The sequence below is a fragment of the Aspergillus melleus genome (genome assembly GCF_016097325.1).
Source record: "Aspergillus melleus strain CBS 546.65 chromosome Unknown contig2, whole genome shotgun sequence".
Classification (NCBI taxonomy): domain Eukaryota; kingdom Fungi; phylum Ascomycota; class Eurotiomycetes; order Eurotiales; family Aspergillaceae; genus Aspergillus; species Aspergillus melleus.
Window position 1 is genome coordinate 6,026,744 of NW_025763371.1, and position 24,921 is coordinate 6,051,664.

General features: G+C 53.2%; 13 protein-coding genes across 13 annotated transcripts; 4 read left to right on the forward strand and 9 right to left on the reverse strand.

The window, feature by feature from the left end:
- Nucleotides 1-4: 4 nt before the first annotated feature.
- Nucleotides 5-1,333, reverse strand: MRPL35 (mitochondrial 54S ribosomal protein mL38; the record flags this gene model as incomplete). Its single annotated transcript, XM_046086616.1, has 2 exons — nucleotides 5-729; nucleotides 799-1,333. 2 exons carry the CDS (start codon nucleotides 1,331-1,333, stop codon nucleotides 5-7), a joined length of 1,260 nt encoding a protein of 419 aa, XP_045942581.1.
- Nucleotides 1,334-1,427: 94 nt separating this feature from the next.
- Nucleotides 1,428-2,839, forward strand: yml6 (mitochondrial 54S ribosomal protein uL4m). The gene has a single exon (XM_046086617.1). The coding sequence runs from the start codon at nucleotides 1,731-1,733 to the stop codon at nucleotides 2,526-2,528; it is 798 nt and encodes a 265-aa protein (XP_045942582.1). The 5' UTR covers nucleotides 1,428-1,730; the 3' UTR covers nucleotides 2,529-2,839.
- A 361-nt stretch (nucleotides 2,840-3,200) lies between these two features.
- EHD3 (mitochondrial 37S ribosomal protein mS47) lies at nucleotides 3,201-4,789 on the forward strand (the record flags this gene model as incomplete). The annotated part of the gene is made up of 3 exons (XM_046086618.1): nucleotides 3,201-3,251; nucleotides 3,323-3,484; nucleotides 3,569-4,789. The coding sequence occupies 3 exons, from the start codon at nucleotides 3,201-3,203 to the stop codon at nucleotides 4,787-4,789; spliced, it is 1,434 nt and encodes a 477-aa protein (XP_045942583.1).
- A 363-nt stretch (nucleotides 4,790-5,152) lies between these two features.
- Nucleotides 5,153-5,848, reverse strand: LDX57_004940 (uncharacterized protein; the record flags this gene model as incomplete). The annotated part of the gene is made up of 1 exon (XM_046086619.1): nucleotides 5,153-5,848. The coding sequence occupies one exon, from the start codon at nucleotides 5,846-5,848 to the stop codon at nucleotides 5,153-5,155; it is 696 nt and encodes a 231-aa protein (XP_045942584.1).
- A 586-nt stretch (nucleotides 5,849-6,434) lies between these two features.
- Nucleotides 6,435-8,519, forward strand: LDX57_004941 (Zn(II)2Cys6 transcription factor; the record flags this gene model as incomplete). Its single annotated transcript, XM_046086620.1, has 3 exons — nucleotides 6,435-6,440; nucleotides 6,507-7,421; nucleotides 7,479-8,519. The coding sequence occupies 3 exons, from the start codon at nucleotides 6,435-6,437 to the stop codon at nucleotides 8,517-8,519; spliced, it is 1,962 nt and encodes a 653-aa protein (XP_045942585.1).
- A 227-nt stretch (nucleotides 8,520-8,746) lies between these two features.
- On the reverse strand, nucleotides 8,747-10,627 carry LDX57_004942 (arylsulfatase; the record flags this gene model as incomplete). Its single annotated transcript, XM_046086621.1, has 2 exons — nucleotides 8,747-10,415; nucleotides 10,470-10,627. 2 exons carry the CDS (start codon nucleotides 10,625-10,627, stop codon nucleotides 8,747-8,749), a joined length of 1,827 nt encoding a protein of 608 aa, XP_045942586.1.
- A 441-nt stretch (nucleotides 10,628-11,068) lies between these two features.
- Nucleotides 11,069-12,760, forward strand: LDX57_004943 (sugar porter family MFS transporter; the record flags this gene model as incomplete). Its single annotated transcript, XM_046086622.1, has 2 exons — nucleotides 11,069-11,231; nucleotides 11,286-12,760. The coding sequence occupies 2 exons, from the start codon at nucleotides 11,069-11,071 to the stop codon at nucleotides 12,758-12,760; spliced, it is 1,638 nt and encodes a 545-aa protein (XP_045942587.1).
- A 1,127-nt stretch (nucleotides 12,761-13,887) lies between these two features.
- On the reverse strand, nucleotides 13,888-15,012 carry atfB (bZIP transcription factor atfB; the record flags this gene model as incomplete). The annotated part of the gene is made up of 1 exon (XM_046086623.1): nucleotides 13,888-15,012. One exon carries the CDS (start codon nucleotides 15,010-15,012, stop codon nucleotides 13,888-13,890), a length of 1,125 nt encoding a protein of 374 aa, XP_045942588.1.
- A 2,611-nt stretch (nucleotides 15,013-17,623) lies between these two features.
- LDX57_004945 (uncharacterized protein) lies at nucleotides 17,624-18,277 on the reverse strand (the record flags this gene model as incomplete). Its single annotated transcript, XM_046086624.1, has 1 exon — nucleotides 17,624-18,277. One exon carries the CDS (start codon nucleotides 18,275-18,277, stop codon nucleotides 17,624-17,626), a length of 654 nt encoding a protein of 217 aa, XP_045942589.1.
- A 546-nt stretch (nucleotides 18,278-18,823) lies between these two features.
- On the reverse strand, nucleotides 18,824-19,846 carry LDX57_004946 (uncharacterized protein; the record flags this gene model as incomplete). Its single annotated transcript, XM_046086625.1, has 1 exon — nucleotides 18,824-19,846. The coding sequence occupies one exon, from the start codon at nucleotides 19,844-19,846 to the stop codon at nucleotides 18,824-18,826; it is 1,023 nt and encodes a 340-aa protein (XP_045942590.1).
- Nucleotides 19,847-20,494: 648 nt separating this feature from the next.
- Nucleotides 20,495-21,619, reverse strand: SNF4_1 (AMP-activated serine/threonine-protein kinase regulatory subunit; the record flags this gene model as incomplete). The annotated part of the gene is made up of 5 exons (XM_046086626.1): nucleotides 20,495-20,680; nucleotides 20,741-20,850; nucleotides 20,916-21,272; nucleotides 21,336-21,485; nucleotides 21,613-21,619. 5 exons carry the CDS (start codon nucleotides 21,617-21,619, stop codon nucleotides 20,495-20,497), a joined length of 810 nt encoding a protein of 269 aa, XP_045942591.1.
- Nucleotides 21,620-21,859: 240 nt separating this feature from the next.
- Nucleotides 21,860-22,423, reverse strand: SNF4_2 (AMP-activated serine/threonine-protein kinase regulatory subunit; the record flags this gene model as incomplete). The annotated part of the gene is made up of 1 exon (XM_046086627.1): nucleotides 21,860-22,423. The coding sequence occupies one exon, from the start codon at nucleotides 22,421-22,423 to the stop codon at nucleotides 21,860-21,862; it is 564 nt and encodes a 187-aa protein (XP_045942592.1).
- A 689-nt stretch (nucleotides 22,424-23,112) lies between these two features.
- PDR16 (CRAL/TRIO domain protein) lies at nucleotides 23,113-24,838 on the reverse strand. The gene is made up of 3 exons (XM_046086628.1): nucleotides 24,674-24,838; nucleotides 23,785-24,616; nucleotides 23,113-23,714 (listed from the first exon to the last, which is right to left on the reverse strand). Exons 2-3 carry the CDS (start codon nucleotides 24,581-24,583, stop codon nucleotides 23,404-23,406), a joined length of 1,110 nt encoding a protein of 369 aa, XP_045942593.1. The 5' UTR covers nucleotides 24,584-24,616; nucleotides 24,674-24,838; the 3' UTR covers nucleotides 23,113-23,403.
- Nucleotides 24,839-24,921: the final 83 nt, after the last annotated feature.

The following is a 24,921-nucleotide window of genomic DNA, read 5'->3' on the forward strand; positions in this document are numbered from 1 at the left end:
ATGTTCACCGGAAGGTTGAGGGGTTTCTCCTCTTGTAAGGCAGAGCCTCGCTCCTCTTCCGGCGGAGCTCCAAGTCCGCGTCGGCATATCCAATCTGCTTCATCACGGCGGCCATGGTCTCATCCCACTGGGTTCGGAACAAATGCGCGCTGATGGCCTTCAGGTGATAGCGAGCCTGGAGAGTTCGTAGTAGGAGGTTGTCGCGCTCCGTCTCCTTGGCCTTGACGGCAGCGAAGTCCAATGGCTTCGAGTCTTTCTGCTCCATAATGAAGACGGATAGCCTGTGGTAGGGACTGCCCTTCTGGGCCACGGGAGGCACCCACGGCAGGACCACCTGCGACTCGGTCGAGAGGCTGCCGAGGTCGATCTTCGTCTTTGCGACCGAGATGGGGACGTTGACGGCGAGATACTGCATCTTGTAGTCGAAACCATCCTTCTCAACGTTGGGGATATCCGAGTCCACAACAGCAATGGTCACAAGCTTCTCACCCTGCTCGAAAAGCTGCACGTCGAGCTTAGGGGCAACCATGCTGAGCTGCGAGTTGACGAAATCACCCGGCTGAACCGCATTCCGGCCAAAGTACAGCTTGGTATCCGCCACGGGGTCGCAGTGAGGAAGCACGTCAGGGATGACATTCATCTGCGTAATGCGCTGGACCAAGATCTTGCGTCGGTATTCCCTCCATTTCCGATCGGCCAGAAAACGATAGATAGGTTTGGTCATGTCACCTGCAATCGAGAAGTATGGTTAGATTATGCAATAAAGAATGTTATCACATTGAAATCCGGAATACTCACCCTGCCCATCTTCGAACTTCTTCTTCACTATGGGGTCGTTGATGTCGGCGAGAATCTTCAGATGCTCGAGATGGCGTTGCATAGCCACGAGCTTCGACTTTTTCACCTGCTCCCCGCCGGCTTCCTCCGTAGGGATGGCCTCGAGCCGGGCAATCTTCTCCCTCATTGCCGTCACATCCTTCAACTTCTCTGCACGGTCGCCAATCAGAACGTTGCGGGCCTCCTGGAAACACTGGTACGGCAATTGTTCGAAGGGGATGTTGGCCGAGTTCTGCAGTGCGGCACGACGTCGACGGGAGCCGATGGGCGAGATACCCTGTCGTAGCAATCGCCGTTCCAGTCGGGGACTCGAGACCAGTTCCGGATCGGGGGATTTGTGAAATGGCTGGCTCTTGGTTTCCGTCTGAGCTTCCTCGCGAACAAGGGCCGTTGTTTGGAAGGCTCGGGTCGACTGGAGCTGGAGGCCGGAGAGACCTCTGCTAGCCTTGTGTAGGCATTGGAGCAAAGGCTTCGAGGCCCGCTCACAATGGGCCATCGTGACGGGAATTGAAAGGCGTAGGGGGAAGGGGAGAGAGCAGAGGTGTAGTGGTGACGGGACCGGGCGAAGGTGGTTGAGGTCGATTTGGCGGAGGGAACTTTTTTCGCGGACGAAAAGCCAAGCCTCAGCGGACTTAGCGCCATCTGAACTTTTGCTGCTTCACCTGCCCCAACCCCATATTCCTGCCCAGACCTCCCACGCCTCCACGGGCCCTGCATCCTTCACAATGCCTGGAAACGACGCATTGCGAGCCTTGAGATGGCTCTCTCGCAGCTCCGGTGGTCTTCTCTCGGGGTCTGAGGCTACAACGGTACTGGCTCTTCCCTGTTCCCAGAACCCTTTCGACTACAGCCCATCTTCTATCTCACCAGGTAACCAGTTTAGCTAACGTCTGATGGCTTTTTCTGTTATACAGCAACGATGCCTATCGAAAACTTTCTCGCGATCGGTATCCTCCGAAACCCAAACCGCCTCCAACAACTCCGCGTCCAGGCCAATCTGGACCCCGGCGCCCGCTAGAGCCACCACCTACTCCTTCCCCTCCATGGAGCCATTGCGTTTTGTCGAATACCCCCAGAACCATCTCCTTGTGCCTCTCCGGAAGGATCTGCTTCACCGCGCCGTCGTGTACGAAGGTGACATGACCCGACAGGGTACCGCCAGCACCAAGTGGAGGGACGAAGTGCACGCCAGCCACAGGAAGATTCAGGCACAGAAGGGATCCGGCCGGGCGCGTGTTGGAGACAAGACCTCGCCGATTCGCAAGGGCGGTGGTGTTGCTCACGGTCCTCACCCCCGTGACTTTTCCTCGGGTCTCCCTAGGAAGATCTACGACCAGGCGTGGCGGATAGCCCTGAGCTACCGATACCGTCGCGGCCAGTTGATCATCATCGACAACGAGATTGCTCTTCCGGAGGGCGCCACCTCGCATCTGGTCAGCGAGATCTTCAAGGCCAACGGCTGGGGCCGGGAATTCGGACGGTCAACATTAATCACGGAACGCGTGGACGAGCAATTGTTTGAGACGGTGCGCAACCTGAGCAACCATGCCAAGATCCTGGACCGACAGGATGTGGATGTCAAGGACATTTTGGAAACGGGACGATTGATCATCGAGAAGAAGGCACTGGATACCCTTCTGGCTCAGCATTCGAGGGACCTGAACGCCAAGGTCGCGAAGGCCTTGTATTGATTATAGGCTGGCTGGATGATTACTCTAGTATCGGCTTTTTGGGGTGAAGAAAGGTTATTGTACAAATAGATTCGAGTTATGTATGAATTGTCTAGTTTTGAACGCGGTTTAGGATTGGATTTGTTGCACGTCTGAAGTCGGCCAATGGCATTCTAGGGCTATAGAAAGACAGTAGGAGGATTTTGTACGCATGTCCCCTTGTTGTGCTAGATATTAGGACGGTACTACGGAGTACGATGTAGTCGATATGAGTATATCGAACCTCTAGTAAGGGCCATCACCAGGCTGACAACCACCAAAATCAATCAAACACGAGAAAATTCTCAAAATAATCATCCCAGTTAGACTAGATCAAATCCTCTTTTTCATTAATAATTAACACATGTTCGCAAGTCCAACAGGTTGAGGGGAACTCGGCAGTTGAGCAGCTCGGAAGTCGAGGAAAATCCCTCCGCGAAAAACTCCGAGGTCAACCGTCAAGCGAAGCGGAGATCTCATACTTTCTGCTGCTCGTCATCAGTTCCTCCCTCTCTCCACACCCCCCCATTTTTTGGTCCTCTCTTTCCCTCCTTTCTTCTTCCTCCTTCACAGGCTGACTCCTGCCTGATGTTACTCCGCAATTTCTCCCGGTTACCAACACCGTCGAGCTGGATCTCGCGGGCTTCAACAACCATGCCTCTGCGCGCCAAGGTGACAAACCCAGCCTTTAGGACGACGGCTCCTGTACGTTATCCCATTGATATCCATTCGATACACTCTGTGACCAGACGGAATGCTAATGGGGATGATTCTAGATGTCGACTTCCGCAACTCTTCCCACAGAGCTCCCCGGAGACGAGCCCGACGATGTTTTGTTCAACTCCCTCTACGGCGTGCGCTTGATTGAGCTCAATCGGCCTCAAAAACTCAATTCCCTGAACGGTTCGATGGCACGGAAGATCCTTCCTCGACTGAAGGTTAGCTTGCCTGTCTCCCCGCGGTGGTATACTGGATGTGTGTGAAATGCTGTGTGCTAAAAGGGCTGTTTGGGTTCAATATAGGAATGGGAAAAATCTCAACTGGCGAACGTGATCATGGTCACCGGCGCAGGACCCAAGGCTCTCTGCGCTGGCGGAGACGTCGCTGCTCTGGCTTTGCAGAATGAACAGGGTGCCGAGGGTCAGCAGCAATCGACCGATTTCTTCGGCCTCGAATACAGCCTCGACCACACCATCGCGACGTACACGAAGCCCTTCATCTCCATCATGGATGGCATCACCATGGGCGGCGGTGTCGGGCTCAGCGTCCACGCCCCCTTCCGCATTGCCACGGAAAACACCCTCTTCGCCATGCCCGAGACCACCATCGGCTTCTTCCCCGACGTTGGTGGCTCGTTCTTCCTGCCCCGTCTTGACGGCGAGACCGGAACCTACCTCGCCTTGACCTCGGAGCGCCTGAAGGGTGTCCAGGCCCTGTACGCCGGTGTGGCCACGCACTACCTCCACTCCAGCGTGCTGAGCAACTTGACCGGCCGTCTCTCCGAGCTGGTGTTCCGGGACTCCGCCACGCTTCCGGAGCGCCTGGACCTGATCAACAAGACTATGGCCGAATACTCCATCGGCCTGCCACCGCAGCGCGAGGAGCCGATGCTGCTGGCCGGTAGCCTGCGGGAGGCCATCGACCGCTGCTTCGCGTTCAACACGGTGGAGGAGATCTTCCAGGCCCTGGAGCGGGAGACTCAGCGGGAGAACGGACAGAAGAAGTGGGCCGAGAAGACGCTGCAGACGCTGTCTGTGCGCTCGCCCACCTCGCTGAAGGTGACGCTGCGCCAGATGCGCGTGGGTAAGAAGTGGTCCATCTCCGAGACCTTCCAGCGGGAGCACCACATCTCCGGCAAGTTCATGAGACACCCTGATTTCGTCGAGGGCGTGAAGGCCCGTCTCATGTCCAAGCCTCCCCGTCAGGCTTCCTGGCAACCGGCCACCCTCGCTGAGGTTAAGAAGGAGGATGTCGACGCTTTCTTCGAGATCCCCGAGGGCGAGACCCGGCTGCCGCTCTTCAGCGAGATCGACTACCACCAGTACCCGCACGCGCAGTACGGATTGCCTACGCAGAAGGACATCGAGGAGTTCGTGTTGAGCGCTAACCGTGGCCGCGGCGAGGTCGTCAACAAGTTCCTGACCCAGTGGGGCAACAAGGAGGGTGTGCGCGAGAAGGTGTCGGAGGTGCTGGCTCGATGCACTACCACCCGTGGCGACGGCACTCTGGAGTGGAAGCAATAGAGAGGTTTGTTTTTGTTTTGTATGTGTAGTTTTTATCAGTTCCTTGCATATGGATGGATATCAGTATAATAAACAGGTTTTGTTTTCTTTTCGTCGATTGCCATGTATTGTATTTTCAGAATTCAGACTTGACAGAGTCAATCACAAAATTTCCTTCAACTTATTTCAATCTTCATCTGAATACTTATGCTCACTTGTACCCAGGCTCGTATTCATCCTTGAACCGAGAATACATGGACATGAGCAAACCAGCCCAAATATACCCGACTGGCTATAATTTATCACACACGGAAGCAAGGATGGCAATATGGACCTAGATACTAACGCTCACACAATTCACCACCCCCAAATTCAACTGTTATTTCAAAAATGTTTTTTCTTGCCTTTCGTGAACATCGCATTATATTCTCTGCGCATTTCCTCATCAACCAGGACATTGCATAGTTCATCGAATGATGTTTTCTTTTTATCGAAGCAGTTGAAATACACGGTCAGGAAGGTCTCCCAACCCTCTCCTAGGTTGCACAAGAGGAACTGGATCTTGATGGAATCATCAAGAGATTTGTTCTTTCCGAGGCTCTTGCTGAATCGATTCAACGCAGCGGACATCTTGCGGATATAGTCCCGGACCCCTTTGCATTCAGCATAAGTGGTATGGACTGCTGTCCGGAGGCCTTCAATGAAATAACTATCATAAAGCTGATTGTAGTACTTCGATCTCAGCGCCTCAATGAGTTCCGAGGCGTGCGTGTAGTCCTTGAATTCATAACGAATTGCGGGAGCCATGGAGGAGCGAATGATTCCCATAGCTCGGGCATGCTCACCTTCCCATCTTTCGATTTTATCTTCCACGTCTGAAATTTTTTCAACGGTGATAATGGGATTTTCCTCCTTTCCTTCTGTCTTGACAGGAAGAACTGGCCGTTTTCTATCCCCCGAGACGATCAGATACAAGCCATGAATCCGAAGATGTATCATGAGAGATCTGTCCCAGTTTTCAACATTCTCTGCGCCCTGTAGTTCAGGGACATCACTCATATCAGTAATGGAACCGTTCATGGTGAGCGAATCGGCGGTAACGTAGTCAAGATGGATGGACAAGCGGGTCGATGGGATCAGCTGCGGGATGAGAAGGTATTTTGTTGGCAGACGTGCGGTAGATATGATCGAATTGGTGAAGATGATGATCTATCCACAGAAAAGCAGGTGGCCCTATTTACGCAGACCGACCAGCTAAGAAATGATCAACTTGCGGGAATATTCCTTTTGGCAAAGGAATACCCGGAGTTTACCTGATAAGATGCTCGGCGGATTGCGTCAGACCCTCGAACTTTTGTAGTCACTGCTTGAAAGGTTAGATCATTGATGGTTTAGCTATCTGGAAGATAAAGACGAGCTGGCGAAATGCCGGTCTTCTGGATCGTCATGGTTAACCGCGTTTGCACTCTCTGATGATACGACTAACGTCCAACAGCAATGAGTCCAGGATCTGTCTCCCTTGATAGAAGGAGGTGAAGTGAATCACGCCACGTGCCGAACTGCGGGGAACGCACCTTCCCCTTTGGGACGATTACGGGATTCCCTCGAAGGGGAAGGAACGATTAGCGTCCACCACCAGCCGTCCGATCATGAATCTCCCTCAGTCATGGAGGTACGGGCCTCGCTTCCCCCTTCCCCCTTTCGTCTCTTCTACCTCCCAACTGACTCCAACCCGTAGGCTTCTCCTCCCAAAGCACAGGGTTCGGGCCGATCAGGTCCCCGCAGACGTACCGGCTGCCTGACTTGCCGGGCTCGCAAAGTACGCTGCGACGAAGCCAAACCCAACTGTGCCAATTGCGTTCGCCTGCATCTGCAATGCAGCTACAAGACTATCGTTCCTGGCCTGGTTGCTCGACGTAATGGTCATGGTCAGAAGCGCGTTCGGACAGTAGCCTCGCCGGCTCCTGATGGTCCTGATCTAAACTTTTTCAACACAGTATTGCGGCCCGACGAGCGTCGTCGACAGTCTTTGCATGCTCACCTCCCTGAGCAAGGCCAGCAGTTGGCACCAGAGAGTCCAGCAAGGTCCAGTTCTGCCCGCGACTTCCAAGGCGCTTTTGATATGCTTGGATTCATCGGGGAAATTAACTCCGATTTGGAACAGAAACACCTCGATTTGACGAATGGGCTGTCTGAATTTCCCTTGGCTGTTGATATACCGTCCTTTGTGCAAGCTGAGAATAGGCCAATTGAAGACATACCTACCGTCGACAGTGGCTATTCAGATGCCGGGCAAAATGACCTCTCCATTGATATGGGCAGGCCCGAAACAAATGCAACGTACCAAGACCAACTCATAGCTTACTTTCTGAACTCAGAGGCTCCTCCTACAATCTTTGGGCCGGTAGGTCTTGACTGGGGCTATATACGTGGGGTGATTGCCAGTCTCTCACGGGAATGCAGCGTTTTGTTGAATAGCATCTACTGCTACTCTGATATCCACAAGGCTGTAAAAGAAGGGAAAGGATGGCGGATGGCATCAAGATTTCACCAACAAGCGAGCTCGGAAATCCAGATGTATATCCAAGAGCCATTGAACGTTTCAAAGTTGAAGCGAATATTCACCGCTGTATTTCTACTCATGATGGCCGAGGTTTGGCGTCCATTTGCTGTCCCAGTCCATCAGATACCTTATACTAACATGAACAAGTCGATGGCTACCCCCGAATCATGGCGCCCCGAAACGTCGTACCTCCACTCGGCCTACCTTTTACTGCAACAATATCACAATCAAACCAAGACATGGATCGGCTTCGGCCATCTAATCGTCTCGTGGGTATCGCTTCTAGACGTCAAAGCCCTAATCGCTGGTCGTGGAGGTGACCCTCTCCTCAATCTCGGTACCCTGTCGAAACCAACTACAAACAACCTCGAACCAGCCGATGGCCACGAGGAAGAACGTTCCCTTGTTTTCCAGCCTGCCTACCTCGTCCAACACGCTATCACCGCTCCAGCGTTCCACTTCTTCACGCAAACCCAACAAGTCATCCGCAGAATTGTCTCAATTGATCTCCACCACCGCAGTCGCGGCACCGTTAGCGACGAATTCGATGTCCTCCAAATCGCCCACCAAGTCAACGCAGACCTCGAGTCACTCTGGAACACTCGTCCCCGCATCCTTGATATCTACAACCGCCCTGAAACACACCTGTTCGACACGCTCCGCCCCGCTGTCGCCATTCAAATATGCCGCACCTTCCGCCAATATGTCGCCAACTTCCTAGCTATTTTCATATATCTTCACCGCGTGGCGTTCGTCATTTACCCGCGCACAGACCGCGTACATCGCGCTGTTGATCAAATCATTCAACTCGCCACGGTAGAGGCCTCTGGTGCTTCCTCGCTTCCGATTGGATTCCTTTGGCCGCTGTTTGTGGCTGGGTTGGAAGGTTCGCATGAGCAGCGTGCGTGGATCGTCAAGGCCATGCAACGGATGGCGGGTCTAGATAGCCAAAGACAAGATTCACATGAAGATGAAGGTTTATCCCGTCAGGACCAGAGATGTGAGGACCAGGAGCCTAATCCTACTGTTTCTGAAGATAATTGCGCCCGGGTTCAGCGCCATCCGAATGCGACCAAAGCGCTTCTCCTGTTGGAAGAAATGACCCGGAGACAGGATACGTCGCGGACATGGGCTGATTCACGATGTGTACGAGGAGAGATGTTTACTGATTTCTTCGTGATGATATAGTCCCTCGGTTTTTGGATATAGCATATCAATTCACACCATAGATCAAGTAAATACTTTGATTCTGAACAAACCCCCCCCCCCCCCCCCCCCCTCCCCTTTTTTTTTCGTTTCATTTCAGTTCATATCGTATCATTAATCATGAACAACCCGACGGCAACGCATAGATGGCATACACCAGGCATAGGCAGCACCATATACCATACCACCTTAAAAAACCATACCCCAACCTAAAAAGGTTTCACAACCCTCTGCAACCTTGGCGGCTTCCGCATAAACTTCTCCGGCTCATCCCTGGCCCCCTTCTTCCAGTAGTCATACTCCATCCACGCATTCTCCGGCATCTGCGCCTCCGTAGCCTCCAAGAACTCACCCAGATCGGGATTCAGCGGAATCACACCCGTCTCGATAACGTACTGATCCCAGAGCTTGAGTAACTGATGCAATCGATCCGGGTGGATGTCCGCGAGGTCATGGATCTCACCGGGGTCGTCGACAAGATTGTACAGTTGCCAGCGCTCCGGACCTTTCGGCTTCGGGATATACACGATCTTCCAGTCGCCGAAGCGCAAGGCCGCGCGGCCGCAGGTCTCCCAACCTTGGATGAAATCGTGCGCGTGGATCCGGGATGTGTGGCCGCGTGCCCAGTCGTAGAAGCTGGCGCCGCGCATGGGCACGACCTCGCGGCCTTGGTAGCTGGGTGCTGGGTGCGTGGCGCCGGCCATGTGGAGGATGGATGGGGCAAGGTCCATGACGGTGGCGAATTGGTCGGTGATGCCGCCGTTGCGGGCGTGGTCGGCGACGGGGACAGAGTCGGGGAAGCGAGCGAGGAAGGGTACCCGGACGCCGCCTTCGGTGGTGAAGGCCTTGTAGAGACGGGACGGGGCGGTGGCGGCCTGGGCCCAGCGCGGACCGTACCAGATGAAGGAGTCGGCGTTGCCGAGGTTGTCGAGCGAGTTGTTGTAGTATTTTTGGAGATGGGGCATCACGCCGCTCTGGACCATAGGGTAGGCTTCGTAGGCGGCGCCCTCGGCGCCATTGTCGGAGAGGAAGCAGACGAAGGTGTTGTCGAGCTCGCCGATGGAGGAGAGGTAGTCGACTACTTTGCCAACGTTGGCGTCGATGCACTCGACCATGCCGGCGAAGACTTCCATCGCCGTGCAAGATAGCTTCTTTTCCTCCGGGGTGAACTCGTCCCAGGGCTTGACCTCCTCCGCGTCCACGGGGTGCGGCTCGACGTCGGGACGCACCATGCCAAGGTCCTTCAGCCGTTGAAGACGCTTGAGTCGGAGGGCGTCCGGGCCGTCGTCGTATACGCCACGGTAGTGGTCGATGTACTCGCGCGGGGCCTGGAGCGGCCAGTGTGGCGCCGTGAAGGGGAGGTATGCGAAGAAAGGCCGCTCGTCTTCACGGTCATGCCAGTCACGAAGGTAGTCGACCATCTTGTCGCCGTACCCGTCCGACGAGTACCAGCCGTCAGGCAGCTTCTTCACGTACTTGTCGTCTTCCATGTGCAGGGCGATGTAGCTGGCTTCCAAGAAGGTAGGCGTCTCATCGTTCCCCTGCAACTGAGGTTCGTAGGCGTAGTGGTTGGAGCAGGCCGGCAGATGAGCTAGAGACCGGTCAAAGCCCCGATGGAAGGGCGACCGCTCCGGAGTGAGGCCTAGATGCCATTTCCCAGACATCAGGGTGTGGTAACCAGCGTCGCGAAGAACCTCAGGCAGGGCGACAACACGCTCGTTGAGATACCCCTCGTAACCAGGCATACCTCGCTGTGGGGCGGTGCTCATCTGCGAGCCTTTGGGCCCGTTCTGGCCGGATATGTTGGTCCATTCAACGAGGTTGCCCAGTCCAGCGATGTGATGGTCGGTGCCGGTCATGATCATGGCCCGGGTGGGTCTGTCTGTTGGTCAACGAAAAGAACATGAGGGTTTGCATTGGAGAACTGCGTACGAGCAGGCGGCAGCAGCATGGAAATCGGTGAATCGAACACCCTGCTCAGCCAGTCGATTCAAATGCGGAGTGCGGATTTCACCTCCGAAACATCCTATGTCCGAGAAACCGAGGTCATCGGCCACGGCAATAAGGAAATTGGGGCGCTTAGGAGCCATGATGGACGAGAGGGAGTATCAAAGTAGATACAGCAAGTTGGTGGTGCTGGACCAACATGAGGGTGGTTGTTTAGGATACGAAGAGTGAAATTTATATACTCCGTCCTCGATTTCGAATGGCAGTCACATTGGCGCAGACAACCGTTCTCGATGCGATCGTCTGTCGGCTCTCGGCTCTCTGAAACGAGGATCCTTGGAGGGAGGAGAAGAGTTTAGAGGGATAGAAGAAGATCACCAATGAAGGGCAGCACAGCGATTGCGCGATGAAGCGGGAGACTTGCGTGTCGGCTGTCGGCTGTTTGTCCCGTTCGGGTGATCATCTGACGTCATATGACCTCTTTCCCCTTTCGGCAGTATCGGCACTCCTTTTAGTTGTTATGGACATGTTTCATCTTCTTCATCTTCATTCTCATCTCCCACGTGGATCTCCAATGGGGGATCATGAACCCCTCCTACAGCCCTATCTCTAACGATGAGGCATCTTCAAACTCTCTGGGTGTTCCTCCCTCCTCACCCCCTCGATTGGCCAGGCTCCGCATCTACTGGTTGACAGCTGTTGTTTGCTGCGGTGGCATTCTTTTCGGATATGACTCCGGTGTTATTGGTAGGAGATCCCTTTTGTCAGACGACGAAGGCTAAGACTAACACATAACTGCAGGAGGCGTTCTCATCTTCAACTCCTTTCTTCGCGACTTCCGATATACCGTCGACCAGCAGACCAGTGTCAGTTCCATCGCCGTCGGGATTCAACAGGCCGGGGCTCTGGTGGGATGCTTGGCGATATGGCCCCTTACCAACCGTCTCGGACGTCGTTGCGCCATGATGATCTGCTCTGCGATCTTTTGTGTCGGAGTCATCTTTGAAGTGCTCAACTCTCACGCGCTTTCGGTCTTCTACCTGGGCCGCGTCGTCTGCGGCCTGGGCATCGGTGGATCGGCCACCGTGATCCCCATTTACCTGTCGGAGATGAGCCCCAAGGACATGCGCGCGCGTCTGGGCAGCTGCTACCAGTTCACCTTCACCGTGGGCATCTTAATCTCCTATTGGATCGACTACGGCATCCAATTCAGCGACCCGACGCCGTCCCAGTGGCAGGTCCCGCTGGCGCTGCAACTGGTGCCCGGAGCACTGATGGGGCTCGGCATGCTGACGCTGGAAGAGAGCGTGCGCTGGCTACTTGTGCATGGTGACTCGCACCGTGCCTGGAGCAGTCTCGTTTGGATCCGAGCCTCGAACGGAACCGACGTTGTCGCCGAATTTGCCGAGATGAAACAAGGCGTCGAAGCAGACCGCCACGCCATGGATGGCTTTCACCCCCGCGAACTTCTCCAATGGCGCAACGCACGCCGTCTCGCCTTGGGAACCAGTCTCTTCATCGCGCAGCAGTCTACAGGCGCCACCGCCATGGCCTACTTCGGGCCACAGTTCTTCGCCCTCCTTGTCGGCCAGAACAACGCCTCCCTCACCCTCCTCCTCACCGGCGTCTTCGGCGCCCTCAAAGTCCTCAGCTGCTTGATCTTCATCATCTGCATCGCCGAACGCTTCGGCCGTCGTCCCCTCCTCATCCTCGGCGCCCTCGGAATGTCCCTCTGCATGCTCGCCACCGCTACGGTCGTCAAAAACGACCATACCCAACCCATCCCTTCTTCTACCTCCTCATCCTCAATCAAACCCACCGCCATCACCACTATCGCCCTTATATACCTCGACATCATCATCTACAATTTCTCCTGGGGTCCCCTCATCTGGCCCTGCACGTCGGAACTCTTCAGCTCGCGCATCCGCGAACCTGGCGTCGCCATCGCTGTCGCCGCCCAGTGGCTCTCGAACTTTGCCTGGTCCTTCTCCACCCCGTATCTCCTTGCCGGGCTGGGGTGGGCTACCTTTCTGCTTTTTGGGCTGCTTGACCTGCTGTTTTCGGGCTTCGTGGGTGTCTTTTTGCCGGAGACGGGGGGGAAGAGTCTTGAGGAGATTGAGGCGATGTTGGATTCTGGGAGATCAATCCGTACTGGTGGTATGGGTCATCGAGCGTTGATAGAGGATGGAGAAGACAGAGGGGAAATAGAAGAGGAGGAAGAGGGGGAATCTGCGCCATTGAACGGGAAAGGGTCAAGAGAAAGGGAGAGGGGTTAATCGTAACGTAAACTGACTACGCTTTCCCCTTCAATCTGATTTCTGTCCAATTATTCCCTTTTCCGAATGCCTTGGCCCCTCCTTTTTTGTCCGCTTCTTCACATATATGCGTCTTCACACACACAATCCCCTGCATTTATCTTCTCTCACATAGATCCGATTCCCATTCCAATCGAGCTGGACTCATCTCACCACGTGATTATCTACTGATAGATCAAATTATCATATCATATAGACCGCAATATACAAAACCATGAACCATGAGCCATGAACTGAATTGAACACTTCCGTTTATTATGAGACCATATCATACTTCTTCGTATAGATAGATACCATGAATAACAGCCTCGAGATCTGCATTTACGTACAGACTCCCATGCGGAGCCCCATACGACACTGAAGGAACATTCTCTACACTAAAAAGGGAGAGCAAGAAAGCAATAGTCGTATTCCTGGTAGCTGACTAAGAACAAAACATATTCAAGCACACGCATCCTACTCGACCAGTTTGAACCCGTCAGGCTAGTCAAGTAGGTTCCCAAAGTAGTCGTGCCAACAGGAAAAGAAAGAGGAAAGAGACCGGAAACAGGCTGAAAGGCAATCAAACCGAGATAGTCACATGGTTAGGGGAGAGTAGGGGAGAGGGGAACATAAAAACGATGCAAAATCACAGAAATCGCAGGGAACATCGCAAGTGCGGGTTTTTGCATATAGCAGCCGCCATGAGTCGCTAGAAAGAAACTGAAAAGAGAAGAAGACAAGTAAGGCCCATCCGCGAACTGACCTTTGCGAGCTGCTCCTATCATAGTAACCGAGAAACAGACCGAAGGATGGAACCCGACGTAGATAAAGGGATACAGGGGAGAGAAACATTTACACACGCAGAACGCTCTTTTCGACAACACCAAACACCGTCGCTAAAGTTGCATGATGAAAAAAGGACCAGGACCAGAGGCGGTCAACACCCAAAGGAAAAGGAAGTACTGGTAAGCAAAAGAGGCACATCCCCGGGTGATGTCAGATGCTGGACATTCAAAAACACTGACTCAAAGGTTGTGCGATAGAAAAAGAAAGATGTCCGGGGAAATAGTCGGTTCAGGACGACCCCGGCATTTGGACCAAACGCCCTAGGCGCATCTGTCCACGTCCAAGAGACTATCAAAATCGATGTCTGGCTCCATGGTGTCATCAGGCTCGCCATCCATCAGAGAGTAAGAGAAGTCGGTGACCATGGAATGGATCGAGGCGCGTCGGGCCGTTTCTTCAAGAACCTCTCTTTCCAAAGTCGCTGAGCTTGATGGAGAAAATTGCACGGGACCATCGAAGCCGAAAGCAGACGTGTCCGGTGAGGGCATGGACATGGCGACGTATTCCGACGCGATCATGTCGGAAGATGGTCGGGGGGCACCCGCACACTTTTTGTGAAGGTCCGTGACCATTCCGTTCAGATAAATGTTGATAGGCTCATTGCCGCACTGAGCGTGTGCGATCGCGTGATTCTTGAGGACGAGTATCTCGGTAGTCAGACTCGACTTTTCGTTAAGCAACCTCTCCCTTCTATCCTCCTCCAGGTCATATCGGGCTTGTAGGTGTTCGGCATAGACTTTCTTCTTATGACGACATTTGCTGGCAGCCACCCGATTACGCTCTAGGAACTTGGAGCGCGAGGCTTTTTGCTGTTCTACCTCGGTCTTTGCCGTGGTCACAGACGTGCTATTTCGCCGCCGTTTAGGAGGAGGACTACTTCTTGACCCGTCATGTTCATTCACGGGAGGCTGCTCGACGTTGCCGTTACAGGAGCAAGATGTCAATGGGAGTGAGGGCGGAGGTGGAGGAGGTGCATTCACAGGGTGAAACCCATTCACAGGATAGCGAGTCATGGTATAGAAATCCAGTGCCGATGCCTGTTGCACGTTCTTGTCGTCATATGGTGGGGGGGTTGGCTGACCATTGCGGACATGGGTGTTTCTTAGGGGTGCTAGGGTGAGAGCGTCCGGCTGTTCGGTCTTGATAGGCCACGGCATTGCCTCCTGCATATAACTGCAACCATAAAGACCACCATGCTCCATAGAAGGTAGCATAGCAGGGACACGGGACATGGACACCATCGAGGACAGCTCCATTGGGTGCCCTACCGAGCTAACGGGGCCTTGATAAGAACCATTAAAGGGGTCGGGGCAAAGATCATCATTATGACCAGGCCGATCAATACCCAGAGGATCCTGGGCAAAGTAAGGTTGTCCCGCCGTCATCGTGAGCGAGCGACTCCGCAAAGGTTACAAAAGAACGGAGAGTATGAGGGATAACGAGAGAACGAGATGAAGATGCAGTCAAGTAACCGAGACTCTTCCAGTTATTGCATGGAAGGTGGGAGAGGTTACTCAGAGAACAGAGGTGTAGTTGATGGGTGGAAGTCCGCCGAGGAAGAGGGGCGAGAGAATGCGGCTTAAATGCAGAGAGGTCCGACAGGAACGCTCTCGATTCCGATTTGGAGCTGGTAGTGGAGGGCAGAGACAAGTCCGTTCCGCGGGTGGAAGGAAAGCCAGACCACCAAGTTGTACCTTAGAGGGCGGCAGGTACGCCCAAAAGACGAGGGCTAACCACGGAACGGTAGGCGAGCGGAAGTGCCTGGGAGCGGCCGAAGCACGGACTTGCGAGTGAATGGGCGGTACGGAAGTCGAAGGAGATTAGAGCTAGCAAGGTATTGAAGAAGGGGTCCGTCGGTAGAATGAGAAGAGATCACCGAGAACCATGGGAAGGGCACCGAAGCCCGTGATAAAGATCTAGACAAAGAAAACGGAAGGATCCTGGACAAACCCCGCGCAAAGCGGAGGAGAGAAGCGAGAGGGAAACAAACAGTGGGCAAGGAAAGGTAGAACAAATCAAAAGAAAAGAAAAGAAATGAACAGATGGATCAATTGGAATTACAACCTTGTGGAACATTCAAACGATCTCCTCACAAGTCTCAGACAAGAGATGAGTCTACCCCATTCAGACCGGAAACCGAGATATGCGTTCACACTGCTCCAGAAAAAAGAAGCAAAATCCAATGACATTAAATAAAAGAGATCAGGCCGCCCAGGACATCGATCCCCATTCATTATCTACCTGCCAACCCAAAGAGAGAGAACGAGAAAGATTAATAAAATTTCATGACCTCAGATCCCGGAGACATTTGAAGGGTTGCGCAACCCGGGGAAACAGATGACTGGATGGCTTGGGATCTCCCCGAACCAAACCGTATGATTGGCCGGGGAAGGCCAGGAAGCGGCCAGGAAAGAAGAAAAAGGAGTGTCGATGGAAGGCTGCGAGTGCCCATTATTAGTGACTGACCAGATCTGGTGTTTGTCCTAGGGGATCAAAGGTAGTCCGGAGCGATCCCCGGGCGTGTTAACGAGCAGGGCGTAAGGTAATCCCATCATCGGACATTTCCCAGTTAGGAAACGAATAATAATGGTGAAGAGGGCTGGGATGTTTGGATCCTTGGGAATTCACCCTGCAGATAGCGAACTGATCGGAGGTGGTGACATCATGGCCAATGGGATGCAACCGATCGGGGGGAGACAAACAAGCGAGTGTGGTTATGGGAGGGAAATCAGGGAAACGTTGCAGCAGGAATTGAGTGGATAGCGAGAGACGATTGGAAGGGAAGAGATGGAGAGAGAGAAGAAGAAGAAAAGACAAACAGAAGTCAAACCCGAAGAGGAATGGTCGATCTGTCACGGGAAGTGGAGCGGACTAGCGCGGGTTGGCCTTCCCCGGAATAGATTAAGCAGTCCGTGGTACACTTTGTCCTCTACACACTACTCAGCCAGGCATTCGTCCGCAGTGTCATCCCGGAAGTTGTATAGCCTCCCAGGAACTTCAGCCCCGTCGGATACCTTTTTCCACCGGCCAGACGGGCCTACCTTCATGAAGTCAAACGACCGGGAATGCACTCAATTCTCATTTCTTCTCCCACTGGGTCTTCCAGGTCCAGGGTCAGGGCCAGGCCGCCAGGGTCTTGCTAAGCCTTGTCTTCGCTTCTCGGAATCCCTGCTTGGATAACTCCACCAGGTAATTTCGAACAATAGATTGGAAACCACTAGCGGGCTATCTTACACCTGGGGGTACGCGGTGTACAATTACCCCCCCTCTTCTTTTCTTTATTTTTTATTTCCCTCACTCCAACCCCAAAGTCAAAAGTCCGGCCACCACCGAAAAGGTACTAAACTAAGGTAGTACTGTACATAAGCAGGTACGGCAAGGAAATCCTGTCTGTGTAGGCCCGTACATCAAAGATCTTCATCCCCCCCCTCCTTCATCCATACAGCCAGTCCATCTACCGAGTCTGATAGGCGACGCTATCGCCCGCTGACCGTCTAGCCGTTCCCAGAACCGGTTTTCACCTCCAGACTTGACCGGGACAAACAGCCAACGATTCACCGTCGACCGATCAGCGACCGGGCTTGGCTGAGTCATCCTCGAATGGTGGTTCCGCTCCGGTGGGAGTTGGAACTGTTGCAACTGTTCACGGTTCAACTCCCCTCCATCTCTGCCACTAAAGTCAAATCTGGCGTGATGTCCCCTTCCATGCTGCCTGAGTCATGACCCTTGCCACCCGTTGGCATTATCAACTTGCTACAGACCACTCCGCTGTACTCAGTACGTACACTGTGTACACGCCAGCCGACAGGGAACAATATGCGAATCAATGAACCTAAAATGTTGGAAAATGAGGTATGTTAGCTAATTGGTAGGTTCCTCCACAAAAGTACCCCGTTAACTCGTACTGCCGCCGTTCCTGCTCAATCCCCAACCATTCCGCGGTTTTCCCATCTGAATATTCCCAATCGAAGGTCGCGCCAACGCCCCCTCTCCATCTCACCCGGTCTCGTCGCTGCTGGCGGTCCTTCTAGACTGCAGACTGTATCTCCGGCGCTCCCCACCGTGTGCCGCGGATGGAAGGCCTCGACTCTGCCATCGTCGCAATCGTCGGCTCACGTCAACCCATCCATCCACCAACATCACGGCCACCCGCTGGCTCTCGATCTCCAACTCGATGGCCCGGAACATGTCTTGGTCGTCCTTCTGCTTGTCCGTAAGGAGCGGCCCCAGAATCCGCCCTAGGCTCTCGGGAGTCATCACGCCCGAGGTATCCCCACTCCGAATTCCCTGTTGCTTCAACTCCACCGATCGTGCCGTCTCTTGGAGGAGGTGCGCACTAAGCCCGAAAACGGCGCAGATCAGATTGTATTGCAGGGGACGCGTGAGCGCTAGGATCGCAAGACCAATTGCCGTAGACTTCGCTCCTCGCCCTGGTAACGAGCGGTCGTCGCTACAGGGTTCCCGCCCAATGATACCGCCCACATGTTTGTAGTAAATATCCACCAGAACGCAGTGAAGCTCAGTCGACCCTAGGATACCCCCCGGAAGCCCGCCCAGAAGGGCCTTGAATGCCCACGCAACGCCGAGAACCTGTGATACATTTTGACCCGGCGCCTCTTGATTGAGAACCTCGACCAGGTCAATGGGCATCTCGCTGCCCCTCAACGTCAATTCAATTCGATCTTGTTCCTTTTCGGCCGATAGTACCTGCTGCGCGAAGTAGTCATATGTCCGGGCCGCCGTCTTCAAGTCCCCCGGGCTATGGAACAGATTTCGCACGGTGGGGGCTAGACGCAGCAGACATGAGCATACTGAGCTGTGATTTTCAAGACAAGAAACCTACCAAAAACCTTCAAGTAGGTCACCGTGGCTACATAACATGCGGGGAGCCTCAATGTGGAAGGGGCGAAGTCCGCCGGGAGATTTAGAAAGCTGTGACCTCCAAGTCGAGCTAGAGTGTCCAATGATCTGCCTCTCAGCGAGGTCATATCCTGAGAGCGCAAGGGGAAGTGTGCAAATGTCCTCATTCGACGCAACGGCCGTTGTTGTGTTGTGGTAGTTGACACTTTCAGATGAAGACTTGACTGCACTCTCTTAAATATCCCAGTGTGACGCCTGGAGACTTTTCTCTCGTTCGGGAGACCGGTACTGTTTCCTATTTACGGTCAGACGAAAGGGAACAATGAAAGATGCGATTCACCAACCGCTGGTTTGACCAGAGCAAGTATCGGTGTCGGCTTTGACGAGTTTGAGAGGCTTGAGTCCCAACTTTGGCCCAAACTCATTGAATGCAGTGACCGCTGCACGTTGATCAAATTTCACCAGCCCCTTCCCGCTGTTTGACGGTTTGCGGGCGAATACATCGTCCATGACCGAACTAGGATATCGCTGGGCAAGCGGGATTTCCTCCATTTCGTTGCTCCCTGAGATGGTTATGAACCGAGTACTTGGGCCACTGTACTCAGAGCTCTGCTGCCTTGTGGAGTATTCGGTGGTGGTGGTGATAGTGGAAGGGTCCGAGAACGGGTTGGAGGTTGGTATTTGATGTATGAGACAAGCGGTATCAGTAAACGAGCTTTGGGTTATGGTCTCTTCGCGATCTACCAGAGCGATTGGAGTGGATGCCGACCGCGACGGATGGCGACAGACCGTTCCGCTGGTTTGCTCAGAGTTGAGCGATTGGGTAGTGGTGTCGCTCACTTTTCGGGATTCCACATCGATATCTAGAAATTTGTTGCATGGGAATTCTGTAGCAGCATATAAAGAGCGATCATATTGAACTCCGAGACCTACAGGAACGCCATTGAGAGTGTGTGTCAATCGTTGACTTACGACAGGCGCGCCGTCAACCTGTGCAGGGAGCGCGATATGACGATGACTTTTGCGGGGACGGAGCAAGGTCTTGAAGCCGGCTAGTCGCCTGGAGCCTCTGGCTGGACGTCTCTGGGGAGTAGATTGGAACTGTGGAGATGCGTCCAGCTCGTAACAGATTCCTGGATCTGTACAAAGCGCCGGGCATTGCGGGTTGTCCAGACATGGCTCGTTATTACCATTTCGAAGATCAGATCTGGTCGAATCCCGACCTTCCACAGAACACGCTGTCGGTGTGATTTCATTGCAAGTGGTTTCTATAGTAGGACGAGCGGCGGGGTCATGAATTTGGGATCCGCTGGTGGCCCTTGCCGGAAACCGAGAGAAGAGACCATCGAACAACCTCATGATGCAATGATAATTTCAGCAAAATGGCAAAGCTCAGCGGGATTCTCAATGAAGGTTGTGTAATGTCCGAGTTTGATGAGAAGGACATGATGACAGTGGAACGTGCCATTCACCCTCCGGATGATTCTTCCGCTCTGCGAGTGAAGGACGCACCTTCCGCATATGACACATGTGTTGACCAGGAAGGCGCGACGGTCTGGTCCGTCGCTGTATTGCGCAGCAGAGGAAATGCAGTGTATAACTCGATAGATGGAAAGATAACAGGCAACACTGAATTAGAGTCACAGGGGAAAAAGAAGATAGAAACGAAAAAGAAATCTATTGATTTAAAGCCAAGTAAGCGCCAATGCCAGTAGGTTGGGCATTGGCCAAATGCGAAACCGGTCCAGCCAGAAGGCCGGTCATGAATATCAATCCTACAGCACCTTCTTTTCTTTCGCGTAACGGGTTCATGAGCCAAAAGAAAAAGAAAAAAAAAAATAAACAAGTAGAAAAATCGCCAGATCATGGCACGTCAGGCTCGGTTGTGCAGAAGAAAAAAGCAATTGAGCAGCCAAACCCGATGCTTGTAACAGAAATCCAGTTGAACGCCAGTCCTATGCTATGTAAGTGTACGAAAAGCGCATCGACCGCGCAAGTCAGGTTTGATCAGGAAAGTTCATCATTTTCGCCTTCCAGTAGTATGTATTGTAGGATGTCGCTCAGTGTGAGGACTCCTTTTAGTCGGAAGTTATCATCCACCACGACCAATCGGTGCACGCGGGATTTGCGAATCGTGTCGAAGATAGTATCCAGACCATCGTTGAGAGAGCAGGTGTAAATGCCAGGGAAGTCCTACAGCGGGCTTTATGTTAGCGCAGCTTCCGGCGAGTAAGAGAAGCCAAATGTGCATACCTGAGGCCGCTTTTTCAATGCCTCGCCGACGGTTAGACTCAGATCACCGTAGACACCACCTTTAATCAATGTGATCACGTCGACTGCCTCAAATACATTATAGACGACCCCTGAGCGAAAAGCATTGTCAGAAATAGTCGAACAACGTCGGACCAATGACCGAATAGGTACATACCTTCCGAGTTCAGAATAGGCACGCTCGATATACTTCGCTCCACGAGAATATGGATCACGTCGATGACAGGAGTATCCATCGAAGCGGTGGCCAGATTCTGATAGGAACCGAGTCGCAGTTCCCCTAGCGGTTTCTTCAACTTCTGTGTCTCACTAACATTGACGGCGACAAATTTCAAGATGCGATACTGAGTCACGACGCTAAGAACGTGGGATCGGTCCGTTTGGCTGTCATTCGTTACGAGAGGGATTCTTCGGGCTCGAGACTGGAGCATGCGCCGACAAGCCTCGTAGAGGGGTCGCTCGGGGTCGATAGAGATGGTTTCGGGCGGCGCGACACCCAGTGCCCTTTCCACGTCTGAGATAACACCGTTATCAGCTCACTTGAACCGTCAATGTTTGTACCGGGGATTATGCGTACCTCGCAGACTATCTAACCGGAACTGATCGATTTGGTCCAGCGCGGCCGGGTTTTGAAAGTAATATTGGATGACATTGATGTAATCGGACGTGGTCAGTAGACCTGCGAAGGTGGAAGATTTGGAATCCCATAGCGGAGCGGAAACAATGCCTAAAAGTTGCGAAACAGCCATTGGCATCTGATTAGCACGCCGAAGCTTCAATCTTATAGGTCCGTTGGCAGGAGTCCTGCTTCGCTCGGTGAGGGGTCGGGCACGCGATTCGAGGGGTTCGGGTACATGCCATTCTGGATCAAGATATTCAGACTCTCTTTGACGGACAAGGACGTATCGAATATGATCAGGCGAAAACTAAGCGGGAGGACATCGTAGCTGGTACGGACTTTGAGGAAGTTGCGAATGGCAGACTACAGTAGATAGAATGGATAGGGCTCTATTAGTCCAGATCTCGACGCTTTTTAACTGAACGAAATCGACGACAGACGTAAGTGTACTGGCCAAGCCACAACGGGTTCAAACGGTACAATTAATTTGCCCTGGATTCGAGAATCCCATGCGACGTTGACGAGTGAGTGGACGCGGAGGAGAATCGTAGCCCGCGACACGACCATAGGACAAGATGAGGGGCATGGAGGGGGGAGGGAAGATGCAAGGATACTCGGGAAAAAGAAAATACAGATAGATAAAAATAGCAGTAATCAAACAGGAACGCGCGACGAAGCAAGGCGCGTAGAGCAGGAAATAAAGAAGAAGTCCAGAAAAAAAAAGCAAAGGAAAGAAAAGAAAAGAGAGAAAGACTCACTAGACCCTGACGTTCTTCCCGATCGATCGCCCTCTCGGGCTGGGCAGGGGCCATTGGATGCGAAAGACCTCGGGGACGAAGGTAAGAAGAGGGCTGCACAAAGCCCTCGTGACCGCGGACTGATTGACAATCAGGGAAGGAGGAGCGGATTTGATGGTGATGGAAGGAAGCGGTGATCGGAGTTGTGGTGGAGGACGACGTAGTGGAGGAATGGATGTCGTCGGTCGCGGCGGGCTGGGGCGGTGGTGAAGCGCTGGTTCTGCCCGTGGGGTCTTCACCCGCCGTCATGATTGATGGAGATGGGCGATCGGGAGTCTGAGAGGGTGGTTTCTCTACCGGTGAGAAAGTCAAAAAGTAACCTTACAACATGGACAGGCAGTGGAATGGATTGGAGGGTCTGGCATGCGGCAGAACAAGCCAAAGAGCGACGTTGGCAACGGTTTGTCTGGAGTTCGTCTCGCTGGATGAATGGTTCACTACCGCCGTTGCCGCGTTGGATAACTTTATGCATAACCAAGCTTATGTTATGTAGGCGGGGAAGAGGGAACACACAAACGGTACTTCGATTATCTACAAACGGAGTATCTATCTGCATACTTGACCCATCTACGTACATGATGATGCTAGTTTTGCTCTATCTACCCCAACCACGAGGCAGTACTCCGTACGAACAGTAACTTCCACTATCTGCCTTGGATCGACAGGTCCCATTGCTCGATGGAGGATGGGGGGAAAGAGAAGACAGGGATGGCTTTGTTGGAAATTCTTAATTTGCCACAAATATCTGTCTGTCATGATGAACCGATCCTCGGTCTTGGATATTGCACGTCATGGCAACTGAGTTGTTCCATCCTCCACGGAGGGAAGTATGAGACTTCGCAGCCCGAGGAACGAGGCAGAAACATGCCCCACAATCGCCACGTGACAGAAATGCACTGTTTGTGCCGCTTATATAAACACAGCATAAGGAAAGCATATCTCAACCAGCATCATAGTACCTGATGGCTCTAACTAATGTCTATACATCATTAATCCCGGTAGATTGCCGAGACAAATATTATAATGAAAATGATAGAAAACCGAAAGCACGAACAGTAAGTGATCAATAATAAAAATAACCCGAAATAGATCTAATCAACAGCACAATGTAATGCGTCTTCTAAACCAAGCAGTGCCGCGCGCTGAAAATGTGCTCTATAGAATTAGACGAAGATAAATGGCATGACCCGCAGGTCAAACGCGGGCTAATCGACCGTAGCAAAAGCCCATCAATTACCCTGGCTCTGGGCGAGGCTGGGGCTGGTTCCGGTCTTGAGATAGTGCTCATGTTCGCCGATGCGCTTGCCACCCTGAACCCACCGCTCGTGATACGCGGCTCTCCGCTGCTCGGTCAACTGAATCAGAGCAGGCCAGTACTTGGCATGGTCGTATCGGAACTCGACATCGCCTCCCATGGACTTCATCAGCTGTCCTTGGGGCACATGCTGCCGCAGATCCTCGTTGAACTTGAGCTTTGGCCGGGTGTTGGGGTCGATGAATGGGGTGATCAGCTTGAAGAAGCCCATGATCATGAATGGCACTGTTACATCAAGTCAGATGGATAAAAACAAGAACGCAATGGGGGCCAAGATTATTCAGATTGAACGTACTGTTAATGACCAAGGCCCTACCCAGTCTCTCCGGATAATGGTTCTGCAAAATGTTCAGACTCTGCTTAGCCTGTCCGATGCTGGCATTTTGTCCAGATTTGGTGTCGCTGAAGTTGATCAGTAACGCCAGAGTCTCCTGGTCAGGCGGCATAAGGTCAATAACTCGTTCCAGCATGAACACGAGATGCTGGATTTGGCGATCGCTCTTCTCCGTGTTCTGGTTGGACGGCAGAAGATAGAGACATGGCCGCCCGTGGATGTCGTATCCCAGAATGACCTGCTTTCCCGTCTCGTTCTCAACCGAGATGTGTTCCGGCGTCAATCCTTGCACGCCGTACTCGCGGCGCCACGTCAGGGTCCGTTGGAGTCGAGCCACGGCCTCCTGGGCATTCCACTTGGTCGCTCGCAAGTATCGTAGCAGGCACTCCCGAGTCAGCCACATGCGCTCCTCGTCGGTGATCGGTTCTGCGGGGGCATTGGGGGCGGACGTGGTAGGCACGGTAGTCCACTCCGAAACGGCCTTCAGGACTTCATCGTATGTCGCTTTGTCTTTCTCACTGAGCTCGGCGGGGGCTTCTGGCTTCGCGGTCTCGAGAGGTCGGGGGAAGGGCTTTTGGATGAGGCCGTCGGCGGCGGAGGATGGCAGGTCCAGCTCAGCATCTTTGCCGTTGGTCGTGGGTTCAGTGGAGGCCTGAACTTGGGAGGTTTGGGTGGGAGTCGGTTCCTGACCGCCAGCCTGGGTTGCAGGTGGGTTGGTTGAATTCTCCGCCGAAGCAGCGGTTTCCGACGGTGCGGACATGGTAAGCGGATGTGTAGGTAAGCGGGGCTGGATCTGGGGAGTAGATGTCAACAAATGAAGATGGAAGGGAATTAGTGCACCATATATCACCTCAATGGCCGTGATATTTTTCAATTTGCAGTCTGTCCTTTTTGTCTTTTCTCGTGGGAAACTCAGCAAATGAATGAACAGGGTCACCAGTCAGCAGTGATCGACAAGGCCCACAGGAAGATCGTCTACAGAATAATCTACGGAGTACGTGGACGGGTTGGCACCTCGATCCGGTAGGCGGTCAAAACGCGGGTGCGCGTCTCTCGCTCTGCGCGCGTCGGCACTTTCTGGCGGACATTGAAGGCTCG